We start from the raw sequence: 13,249 nt of genomic DNA, 5'->3' as shown, positions 1-13,249 counted from the left end.
CACTATTGTGTGGGCCAATTATAAAATATTCTCGATACCTTTGATGGACTGGCGTTTGGGCAGGATGGTGATTGCCCCCTCAGCCATCTCTTCTTGGTGGAGTACAGGCGAGATCTTCGACCCCCAGCTGTCTGATCCCACCCAAATGAAATGGCCTGTTTGATTGGCTTTCTTTGCCGCCTGCAGTAGTCGCCTACAAAGAGTGACAGACAATTACTACACCTCACCCACGTATTTTCTTTATATTAATTTGCACTTGCAACTATTTTACAGGGTGTTATATGGTTGCTGGAATATATTTATTGTGCAAATCACAAGAGAATTCTGATGAGCTAAGTGTGCTGTCTTTTAGGGACACCTACAGCGGCCACACTTTTGAGGAAAGAAATAACTCTTTACAGTAATGAAAGCTTCACACAGCTGCACTCAGACACCAGTGTTCTTGACCCTGACAAGCTAGACTTAGCTTTGTATGAGGACACCTTTAGATGACCTTTCAGTTTGTATACCACAAGGTATACCACAAGGCACACTGCAAGATTTTTCCAAAACCCCATGTGTTTCTCCAGTGTGGTCAGCATTATACTATCATGGACTTGGTGATTAAAATGATTTACAGTAAATGAACTGATAACCCACCTACATGTGATATAAAATATGAACAGGCCTACAAAGAACAACAGGGGTGATACAAGGGAGTGCTTCAGCTGTACCTCCTGCTGTACAAAGGCAAAAACAACAAACCCAGTAACTGCAGCTTGGTACAAACTGTTTTGTTCCAGTTCTGTCCTGTAAGAAAAGTTCTTTGTTCTCCTTTGCTCCATTTTAATGAAACCGGAGGGTGAAAACTGAAGTACTGTATTTAGCTGGACAACAGCAGAACTTTTGAAGCTTCTTTTTTCAGTTTCACTGCTGGTTCTCTTTGCTTTTCTACAGCAGTCTACAGGGGAAGTGAACTCAGTCAGTCACCTAGAGAGTAGCAGGGCTGATTAGGCTCTGGTGAATTTTGCTGTGACATCGCTGGGAGGCACAACTTGGGTCCTGTGATAGGACACAATCTTCTCAGCCAACTGCTGAAAAGGAGCTCAGATACTTTACATTTTTTCCTATTAACACTCACCTTATATCATCTTCGTTTGCAAAAATAATGACCACTCTGGCATTGGGGTTTTCTCCGAGGTTGCGGATAATTTTGTCAAACTCTCCCACTCTTGGTTCACGAGGGATCTTAACTGTCTGTGAGATACAGACATTTCCTGCAGAGAGAAAAGAGACATTAAATGAGAAGTGATATAATCAGAATGTCACAGGAAATGTATCCTAAGGGCTAAATTGGCGTGACAAATATCTTTTGCCATCACAGGCATGAGAAAAGTACTGGACAATAATAGCTTCATTTACTAAAGTTTGTGTGTTTTCTTGTCTACATGGACAAAAATATTGGTACACCTGTTCCTTCATTGTTTCATCTAAAATTAAGGGTTTACCCTGCTTTCGTTGGAGTAACTACCTCTACTGTCCAGGAATGTATAGATTTTAGAGCACTGCTGGGTGAATATGATAACATACAGCAACAAGAGTGTTAGTAAGGTCAAGATGTTGGATGACTACCAACTCACCTCATCCCAAATGCCACAAGTCATCCCAAAAGTTTTGGATGGAGCACCATCATTCCAGAGAACACAATGCACAGCTAAACAACAAAGCTCAATGATGCAGAGCTTTGTGCACCTTTAGTCCATGCCTGGCATTACTCATGGTGCAGATAGGTCCATGTGCATCTGCTTTAGAGAGTTCAAACTCAGCAAGAGTTTCTAGTCCTGTTTTTTGTCTGATACTAAGCTCAAACTAGAAACATGTCATATTGACCAAAAGTGCAAGTGAAGACCATATTCATGTCGGGGCAGAACACTTTGGTATTCTAAGCAATAGTGCACACACACAAATTAATAAGAAGTGGTTTTCTAGAGAGATTCTAAAGACCTCAATTATGCTGGATCAGAACAATATGCCATCTACTACAGTACTAGTCTCCTACTTTGGTATTCTGAGCGCCAAATTAATAAGAAGCGGTTTTCTAGAGAGATTCTAAAGACCTCATTCATGCTGGATCAGAACAATTATGCCGTCTACTACAGTACTAGTCTCCCACTTTAAAGGAAACCTGGTTTTAGTCTGGACCAAGCTGGCTTCGTACTTCAAAATAAACGACTTGGCTTTTCTATATGAGGACAAAAACTCCATATGGACATTCATTTACTCTGGACTTGCTCGTCCTCTAGCGCCTGATCAAACTAGAATACATTTGGTGGTAGGCATCTCACTAACTAAAATATACTTCTCTAAAGTTCCTAAACTAGCAGCTTACACGTATAAACATTGTGTGCTGGGCTAGAGCTGGCATGAAGTTGCCTTAACAAAAACATGTAGTAAACTACATCAGACATGTTGGTGTAGCTTAGTTTGCCATATTTCCCTGGGTGGTGGCTTCATTGTATTGAAGCTTGATTTGAAATAGAGTAATTGACAGCATGTCTGACACAAGTAGTGTTTCCCCACACTGGAGATTATTAGCTTACTGCGCCCGTTTGAGGAGGGAAAAAAGTATACCATCTAAACAAAATGCAGAGAGGGTATTTCTGCAATTCAGGTAAACTCACATGCTTCAGGTGGACAATTCATAGATTCATAGTGTAATCTTGCTCATGTCGGTTTATTGTTAATTTAAATACATATATTTTTTATTCTGTTAATACTTTTCCCCACTGTGTGTGTTTGTGTACTGTCCTTTTAAAAACGAACTACCGTGCGAGTAGCCACCTGACTCTGCCCCGTCCAGTTTGTGCAATGGAAACAACATGGAGGAGAGGTTAAACACAGAGCCAACTGAGCAACTCCAGCAACTTAAATACTTGTTCATTAAACACAATCCAGGTCAAATGTTCAAATAATCATGATTTTAATTTGAGGTCATATCGCCCAGCACTACTTTACTCAAACATTTGAATAGCTAATTAAAGCCTGAGCTGCGCTTAATCATGCTAGCAGCAATGGCAGAAGAAGCTTATTTTCCTTATTTAAATGTGCTTTTTTTAATTGAATTTGATGAATATTCAAATGACACATTTTATATTAACAGCCCCACATGGGGCTGTTAATATTATACATAATCCATGGTTGCACCACTTTATAAGCCTTTTTACAAGGTGAACATCACATATATTACCCTTTATCTGTTTGTTTTTTTGTTTGCTGTTGGCACATATCAGGGCAGTAATCTAAAAATATTACAATGACATCACAGAATAAAGCAAAAGAAGATAAAGGTAGTTTTTGGTCATATTGTCTCTTTTTTCTTTTACTGGTACATTATAATATGTTGTTCTGGGCTGGACTGGTAACTACAGTCCTGTTTTGAGCTATTGTAAAGACTTGCAGAGTGTCCAGGTTCAACATGTTCCCTGTCAAGTGAAAATCTCCAGGTTGAGATCTTAATGGGCCTTATTCACCACCCATTCACCCAAAGTTTCTGACATTCACCAATGTTTTCTTTTTTCTGGATCGGTTGAATTTATGAGGACAATGGGATCCATATTTAGAAGAGCAGAGGTGCAAATTATGAATCTGACAAAGACGTTTAAGAATACATTTAAGAAGATTCTAAGAAGATATTGATGAATAAGGTCCACTGTTCCCTGAGGCTCCCCACATTCTAGGAATTTACTTCCTTTTAAGGCCCATTAGGCACCTTTATAAGCACACAACAAAACGATTTATTTGCTTCAGCTTTTAATTAATTGTCTTCCTGTACTGTCTGCTTGTTTAATTTGTTAACTGTTTTCATGATTTAGAAATCAGCTGCGCAACTTTCCCCTCAGCCTCCTTCTTCCCTGCAGAGCTATGCTATTCTCGCCAACTTTCAGACACACCATTTGTTCCCCTTCTAAAGGAAGGGTATTTTTCATGGGTTTGACCTGTCCTTGTTGAAAGGAGACCACTGCTCAGTGTCAAAGATGTTAATTACAACAGTGACAGTCCCGCAGTCCTTCAGAGAAGCCAGAGAGGACACGTGGCCAGCAGGATTCTTGCAGAGCAGTCAGGTTAGTTACAATAACAAACCTTTTTTACAGTGAGGAACTGCAAATGAGGGACAGAACACCATTCATCCAAAAGATATTCCCTTAATTAGTGCTTTGCAGGTGGTGCAGGAGAGCACTTTCTAAACTATTGGTCCAAAATCTCCCATAGATGTTCAACTGGATTGAGATCTGGTAACTGTGATGGCCATACAGTTCAGACCCCTGTGGATGGAGGTCTTGTCATCCTGAAAAGGACTACTCCCATCAGTCCATCCATCCTTTTATCCACCTCTTCCTGGTGAGAGTCACAGTTGGTCCAGAGCCTACCATTATTGGTATCAATGCGCTGGGGGAACAAGACAGGAAAATCCCTGGACAAGTCTCCTGTCTATCCATTCATTCACACCTAGGGGCAATTTAGAACAGCAATATCACCAAACCATGCTTGATTTCAGAAGGTGGTAGGAAACCAGAGTACCTGGAGAAAATCTATGTGTACCAAACTCACACACAGCCCCAACCTAAAACCCACAACCTCAGGCCCCAGGAGATGTGCAGCACACTACCTGCTGCACCACTAGAGGCCACTCCCATCATTATGAAAATATTTTATACTAGGATAGAAAGGATCAGTCAGGTGTAAAAAGGTATACACTCCCGCAAGACCCACCACAGTATCTTGTGAAGCAAAATTAACTAGTCGACGGCGTGGAGAGGTAACCTGTCCAGTGAGGCCTGGATTCAGCCTAGTCCTGGACTACCTAGTCCTTTCAAAGGGGAATCTTTGTTCAGCATGCTGTGCAGTCCAGGACTAGGCTAAATCCCTGTCTGTGAAACCAACCCATAGTGTTTGTTAGTTGCTTAATTGAATTATGCAGTTCATCTGTCTGGATATTATGTAATCTGAGCTGATCCTCATTAAAATAACAGAAAGTAAATGCGAGCATCATTTTAGTGTACACAACCGTCCTGTTTTTCAGTGGATGAAGTTTTTTTTCCCGCCAAGTCAGCGCGTGCTTGCACATTTCTCTCCCATGACACCTCAGAAATTCATACATCTGCAAAACAAAAGTGTTTTACATGCCAAAAAAAGAGTAGCAGCAGGAGAGGCAAATGCATCTGATTATGATAAGACATTTGCATTAGTAGCGCTACATCCCATTGCATTCCTTTTTCTCCAAATCTAATCTGCTTTGACTGTGGTTTTGATTTCATCAGTCCATGACACTTCTTTCAGAACTTTTTTGTTTACTCTAAATGTTCTGTAACACACTTTTTGTGTATTGTGATGAGGTTACCGTTAAGGTTTCCCTTCTTGGGACTCCTCCATGAATATTATGCTTGTGCTAATAATGCTGTGGAACTGTGCACCACCCTCTTGACTCAGTTCACTTTTAATGCAGGTTGCCAGTCATATGAGGGTCCTAACCTTCCAGCATACAAGCAGTTCTCTCAGAGAGTTTTCTTGGTCTTCTAGATCTCACCTTGACCTCCACAGTTCACCTGAACTGCCATTTCTTAATAACAGACTGCACTGTAGAAGCTGAAAATGCTTGGATATCTTCTTATAGCCCATACAAGCCCAAGCTTGATGAGTAGTAGAACCCAGTTTGAAGTGTCTGAAAAAGTAAAAAGCTTCGACATTTTATTCTGCTTCTAATTAGAACTGGTCCTTTATCTGGATTGATTAGCTACTCACAGTCTTAAGTAAAAAATGGAGACATTGCAATGCTTAGGTTGCTCAATTTTTTTGCATAGGATATATTGATTATTGAGTTATTGGAGGGGTTGTATGTATATTTAGCTAGAGAAAATGTGAGAGAGTGTGTTAATTAATTCTCAGTAAAATATATATATATATAATTTGCCTAAACTTTTGCATAAGACTGTTTGTCTGCTGTCAGTAGGCAGTTGGAGTTGCCTTCCTTTTGAAAGACAAACATTTGTTCAGACTGCCTTCGAAGGACTCCATTAACCTTTCTCTTTACTACTTTTAAGTTTTCCCTACCAAATGCAGTAAGTGGTTTCATTTGGTTGTTTTCCAGACATATCTATTGCAGTAATGCACCATCTGCTTAATGGGTCACAGATTGCCAACAGTGTTCAGTGCTTACAGAAGTTTGGAAGGAAAACCCACTGGTAATAATGATAATACAGGGACAGCATGTCTTTGTAGATGTATTATTTTGTGTCTTAAAGTAATGGCATGTGTGCATCTTGTGAATATATTAAATGGACTGGCAACAGCAAATAGGAGTACTAATAATCCATAGCATTATAGTCATCATCATCACCAACACCATCATCATCAGCAGCAGCAGCAGCAGTCAAATTCTGTGTACAATATATAGTAGACTTTTGAAAAGTGTTGAGTTTTTGTAGAAGTCTATTTTTGTAGAAGTCTTAACCATTGAACTGAATTTTGTTTTACAATTTCTTAATTGTCATCAGAAACTTTTCACTTAATACATCTAAAAAGGAAGATTACTAAAACACCAAATTCATACATGTAGTTAAGATCATCAGAAATATATTAATGGTAATTAAATAATTATGATTTTAAGACTGAAATTAAGAGAGAGATCGATCTGACATGTGAGATCCAAAAGGAAAATGAATGTGCTACATACCAGGGCAGGCGATGGGAAAAAGACTTTGCTTATGGAAAATGATTAGGAAAAATACCTTCAGTCTTCTATCAGTCCTACTATAGCTGTAGAATAAGAGAACTTTCTAGGGCTGCAACCATAAGTCAAAGTAACAGAATGTCAGCGAACCCTGTGCCATAGTCAATTACCCTAGCCAGTCACAACGTGAGAAAAGCCAAAGTGAAGACACTTAAAGTGTTGAAAAGTTCAAAGACCTCAGCAGACTGTCTTCAGCAGCAGACTTTAAATGAAGTCAAATCACAGCCTATTTAAAAGTTTCACACTCTGATTTAAAGAGTGACTTTCACTTGGCGCAGTGATATAGAGGTATTATTATAAATAACGTGTGGAAACACCAAGTAAAAATGGTGTTTTGTCTCTAAAAACTTCTTTGTGATGGCCGAAGTTGAAGTTTGTGGGTGTTAGATTGAGTTGATGAAATAAAATTCAACTAAAAGAAAAGCCAGCATCACATTTCAGTGAGACTGGGCTTTAATTCTGCCTGACTACTAACTTACATTTAAAGGAACACGAGCTGTAGGCATCTTGTAGTATCTGTCATCAAGACGAAGCAACAACTTCTTTAAGTCCTGTAAGTTGTGAGGTGGGACCTCCATGGATTGCATCAGTAAGCCTTAGGTGCGCATGACCCTGTCGTTGGTTCACAGATGGTTCCTTTTTGATCGATTTTGGTAGGTACTGACCCCTGGAGATGCTCTGACCGTCTTGCCATCATAATTTGAGCCAAGTCATTTACATCCTTACACTCAACCATTTTTCCTGCTTTTAACACGTCACCTTCAAGAACTGACTGTTCACTTGCTGCCTAATATAGCTACTTCTCGACAGATGTAGATCCACTGTAGAAAACCTGTCAATGGTATCAATGCTCTAGTTGATTTGTGGTAGAAATACACACCTTTAACAGCTTTTAATAGATTAATAGATTTAATCGATTTCTCAATGCCACATTTACAGTTAAAAAAAATTTAGTTTTTACTGTTTGTGCCACAAACTACCATTTTGAACAAAGTTGACTTAATAAGCAATTTTTATTGTTATTCTGGTTAAATGAATTAGTAATAATCCTCTACAGATATGAATTCTGAATGTGTTCACATACTCTCTCTGCAAATACTGCAGTGCTCTGAACAATAACACGTCTCATATTAGGTAAAACTAAACGATTATGGCCGAATCCTGAATTTATTTTGATGGCTTCATATTCTCATAACCTGAAATATTATCTGCTGTGAAAATTTGGAGATTTCACATGCAGCCCAATATTACTTAACAACATCCCATTTCAGTTCTGCCCCAGTGCTAAAATACAATATATCTATATTTATTCAACACTGGCCTTGAAAGTCACATGATCATTGCAAATGCTTTACCACCTGCAGACATCCTGCCTGATTGAATTTAGCAAGGCCTCTGCGGCTTGTGCATGTAATGAATTCTGGATCATGTTTAGAGGTGGGCTTGTGCATGCTGGGCCTGAAGATTGCTCATCAGTCAGCGGTTGGCCGTGTAGGCTCCACAGCGCTGGCAGCCAACAGCCTCCCTCTGCGACGCACATTCATTGCAGTCACCTTTAAAAGTCACCAAATCTATTTCGCCATTTCAAAGATCATCCCGTCAAGGCTTCTCAGCAGCAGGCACATTATAAATCTGGCCCATTACTGGGGCCCCGAAGATACTTTAAATATTGAGATTCAAAGGGAGTCGAAGGGGCAGAGTGGCGGGGGCTTGCATGCTACTGCTGATGCGTTGAAATTGATTAAGAAGAGTCACTTTGTCAAGCGTCTAAGTGCTTAAATCTGCCAAGTGCCTTTGCGGACACCCAACTGGCTGATCTACCACTTAGGGTGGGGAGGAGGGGCTCTCCCTTTCCACACAATTAGCCAAGAAATATATATATATATATATATATATATATATATATATATATATATATATATATATATATATATGTATACATTTACATATGCACATACAACCTTTGACCATTAAGATCGTTTGTTGTTCCACTCCCTATATCTCTCTGTCAGAATCCATACTTCCTATGTAGTAAATCGCATAATTTGAAAATAACTACTTTTACACCTCATAAAGTTTTATATGTTCAATATTAAACCACAGGTTGCACCACTGCCTATTTTTGCCTATTTTTAACATACTATTGTTTACTATTCAGGTGTAAGATCTATTGCTTTATGACCTATAGTCAGGATGACCTACATTAGGGACAGATTTTGTAATTTTGCCACCCTGTTAGCTTTTAAATGAAGCAATTAAATGTGATTTAATTAAAACCCTTCAATTCAAGGGGTTTAAGAACATTATTGCATTAATATTTACAGCTATTTTTACATAGTCCCTGCATTTTCACAGGCTCAGAAGTAATTGGACAAAAGTCTGATAAGCAGTTTTATAGAAAGGTGTGGCCTGTTCCCTCACTATTTCATGATGAACTAAGGGCATAAGTGTCTGGAGTTTATTACAAGCATTAAATAGACTGTTCATGACTGTTCATAGACTGGCAGTGGTGGCTCAGCGGTTAGAATATCGATAACAGGGTTGTGGGTTCGATTCCCGGGTTCGGCAAGCTGCCACTGTTGGGCCCTTGAGCAAGGCCCTTTACCCTCTCTGCTCCCCGGGCGCTGGAGTTGGCTGCCCACCGCTCTGGGTGTGTGTGTGTGTACTCACTGCCCCTAACACATGTGTGTGTGTGAGTGTGTGTTCACTACCAGATAGGTTAAATGCGGAAGACACATTTCGCTGTACAGTGTACACTGTACAGTGACAAATATGTGCACCTTCACCTTTACCTTTCATGGAAAATGAATTTGGTATTTCTCAATTTGCGGTCCAAAGAAGTGTCAATGCAAGTAATAAAGGCCATCAATAAGTTTAAAAACAAAACAAAATATAATATTAAAAAAATGAGAAATAACAAATTGTAGGAGTGGACAAATAATCAATTTTCTGCATTCCTAAAAAAGAAGGAATGTACTGATAAGCTCAACAACACAGACCACTGAAGAAAACTGGAGTAGTTGAACACACAAAGCACTGATAACATTTAAGATCAGAAAGGTCAGATTAGATTGCCAAAAAACATCTAAAAAGTCTACTTTGAGTATGGATAAGAAAGAAAAGGTTCATGATCTAAAGCATGTCAAACATGAAGGAGGCACTGTTATGGCATTGGCTATAACATTTAACTGTTAAAATGAACATAGTATGTAGAGCTATACTTCCTGCTCAGATCCAGTCAAATGCAGCAAAATGCTTCACTGTACTGATAAATGCTGACCAAAAACATACCACAACCCTAGAGCTCTTTAAAGCAAGGAAATGGAATGTTCTTATAAGACCAAGTCAACAGTCACCTGACCTCAACTCAACTGAGCATGCTTTTCATTTACTGAAGACAAAACCGAAAACAGGAAGACCCACAAACAAGCAGCAACTGAAGGCAGCTGGTGTAAAGGCCAGGCAAAGCATCTCAGGGGAGGAAACTTAGCATTAAGTAAAGCCTGTGGGTTCCAGACATCAAGCAGTCATTGATTGCACCAGGACTAGCATTCAAATATTAGAATAACCTTATATTTATAATTATGTTTATTCAATTATTTAGAGCCTTTTAAAAAGGGTTTATGCAGTGTTTTTGGTAAACCTCTTTAATAAAACATTTTGATTTTTCCTTTTAAATCCACTGAGGTGACTTACAGAGACAAACTTACCAACATGCTGTCATATTCAAAGATTTATGAATCTAAAATATATAGGGCTCTATATATGATTTAGGGTGTGTCAGTGTGTCTTTGCTATTGTAATGATGGGAAAATACACCTTGCGTGGCTCGAAACATGCAAAAGGCATGTACTAAGTCTCTTCATTATTCATAGGTGTGCTTGGCCGTAACATGCAATAAACCAATCAGCGTGCCACTTGCCATTCCCTTTAAGAGCCAGGTGCGGTCTGACTTTGGCAGATTGCTATTTCAATGGCGCATCACGCATAGTCCGGGATGGCTTGTTGAAGCGGTAGAGCGCCACACCTCTAGAATAATGTTATTTATTTTGTATTCTGTTTATTGTTGATGTAAAAGTTTGCATAGCTGGAGTGTATGAGCGTTGGCCACACAATTCATTTTCAAGATAGCAATGAACGTCTGACTGTTGATGTCTGCCTAGGTTGTTTTCAGTCAGTGGTGCACCTGTGTTTTCCCTTGCCAAGACTGCCTGAAATTTACCTGAACACACCTCATTTCGAGACCACCACACCCATTGGTAGATACATTCGCAAGCACTGTTGCTATCTACACGATGCAGGCGGAAGGCCTGAAAATAGACTGCTGGTAGGGTGTAATATATCAATGAGCTTCGCGACACGCCTTGCGTAGGGCGTAGTGTGTAGTTGTTTATATATGATATGTATATTTGATAAATACAGCCACTGACTGGAACATTTAGCCACTGTTGCTATTATTGGAAGTCAGTTATGATAAAAAGATTCATCCATTCATTCATTGATAATTTTTTTTACTGTGTCATACATGCTGTATTTTTATATTTATTATTGTTATTGTGTATTTCCAGTATTGCATGTAGTAATGTTCTGTAAAATGCAGGGGTAATTTAATCTCTGTTGGGAAATGTTTACAAATTATAAGGCCATCACGTTTATGACACTTTCTCCCCTTCTCTCTTCCTCATACTCCCCCCTCCTCTCTCTCCCTCTGCTTCTCTCTCTCTCTCTCTAAGCTTCCAGGCAGATGTGCAAACACCCCCGTGGCTTGAGGGAAGGCTATTAGGAGAGAGCAGAGTGCTGCGGTGAGGCTCATGCTTATTCATATCACGGCCCTGAAGTCTCACGCCGTCCATCCAGCATCACCCCGGCACAGCTGTGGGACTGGTCTGGACAGGAGCCATGGCTAAATAATGGAAAGGAGTAATATTTTTAGCTACCACTGTTTGGGTTCCAGCAGAAGAGGGGATACTGTTACAGTAAGTAAAATAAATAGGATTGTGCATTTTGTGCCTTAATTTCATGGTCTTTAAATATTCCCTCTCTTGCAAACGGATCATTTCTTACAATGGTTAATGTAATTTTTAACATTTTAGTCAAATTTGCCACACACACTTATTGAAGCCGCTCTGGGCCTCAAGAACATGCTTGGTATCTCATTATTTTTCCAATATTCACAGCAATTTATTTATTTATTCATTTATTTATGCCCCACTGAGGACTCTATCCATGGTCACTCATAGCATTTTGGCAGCACACTCTGCAGAGCTTGTATTTTGCATTCTGCTCAACTTTATGACTAGAGCTTGTTAAAGAGTTTATTTTCAGGTTAATCTTTATCTATATCAGTCTTACTGTAAATTATACTGCTACTTATACTTACAGTAGAAGCCAATAGGCATTTTCTGAATTCTGTCAGGAAACATTTTTGTGTGATTCATGTTTCTTTATTTTTCTTCACTTACAGAATCCACTAAAACATTCTTCAATCATTTCCAAAGGAAAACGATTTGTAATAAACATTACTAGCATAGTGGCGAGGGTGGAGTTTTCATAGGCGTCTGCCTGACTGCACATGAATACTAAAAAACAAAAAAGCTAATTAAGCCAGAGCTGAAATGTAACCTGCAAAAGTGATAAAAAGGGCAACTCAATTTTTTCACAAGCATTAGATCTGCTAGCATTAAGTCACAGCTAAGAGCTAAACATTGAAACTGCTGTTCTGTTGGCTGCACAGGCCGGCACTAATCACTACATCTCTCTACATAAAAAAAAGAAACTGTGCATGTGTGCTCTAACCACTTTGCTTGCCTTACTAATGTCTGTAGTTTTGAATTTGTATTATTAAAGTTGCATATTTAAAAACGTGTTTCATGAAATCTGATCACTGACTTTAATTTATTTAGGTTTTCAGTTCCAAGAATTGCATTAACATTATTATCTAGGGTAACAGTACAATTAAAAAGTGGTAGACAGATGTTTTTTGATTTCAGGTGGTCTCTCCCTTGTCCACTGAGGTAAGATCTCAGTGACCTGTACCTGAATAAGGAACAGCTCCTCATGTTGCCCCACAGTGCCAGGAAGAAAAGAGTGTGTGGGGTATACTGCAGTGTTTTGCAGCCAGTCAGTGTCAACAGCAGTAAGTGGCCTTAAATTCCCTACAGCAAATGAAATGAACTTGCGGAAGGATTCTGGAAATCTACTCACCTCTGAAATTTAGGTTAAACTTTAATTCTCCTGGACCAATGAATCAAGGTGCACAGGGGCAACATTACATTTAAGGATGTTGAAATTGGGATGAAACTAGGGTCAGAAGCAGGGGTAGGAAGAACAATTTTGGAGATTCTCATTCTTTCTTTAGAGTTAAGTGGAAGCCTTTCATAGGGGTTGTAAAAGTGTGTAGTAAATGGTAACACCACAGAGCCCCATTAAAAATACTTGCATATATTTCCCTATGTTGTGGAAGCGTAAACATATGCAGCTGCT

The 13,249-nt window shown here is 39.2% G+C and overlaps 1 protein-coding gene across 2 annotated transcripts in view; it reads right to left on the bottom strand.

Moving 5' to 3' along the window:
- The window catches only part of LOC140560265 (metabotropic glutamate receptor 4-like), a 164,700-nt gene that overhangs the window by 33,350 nt on the left and 118,101 nt on the right, over positions 1-13,249 (bottom strand). For both annotated transcript variants that reach the window (XM_072684592.1, XM_072684593.1), the window contains exons 4-5: positions 1,121-1,256; positions 39-193 (exon numbers count right to left, since the gene is read on the bottom strand). In XM_072684592.1, the coding sequence (XP_072540693.1) occupies positions 39-193; positions 1,121-1,256 (291 nt within the window). The remainder of the gene's footprint in view (positions 1-38; positions 194-1,120; positions 1,257-13,249) is intronic.

The sequence above is a fragment of the Salminus brasiliensis genome, chromosome 7 (genome assembly GCF_030463535.1).
Source record: "Salminus brasiliensis chromosome 7, fSalBra1.hap2, whole genome shotgun sequence".
Classification (NCBI taxonomy): Eukaryota; Metazoa; Chordata; class Actinopteri; order Characiformes; family Bryconidae; genus Salminus; species Salminus brasiliensis.
Note: the sequence above shows the minus strand (reverse complement) of the source record. Positions and strands in the feature narration are given on the sequence as shown.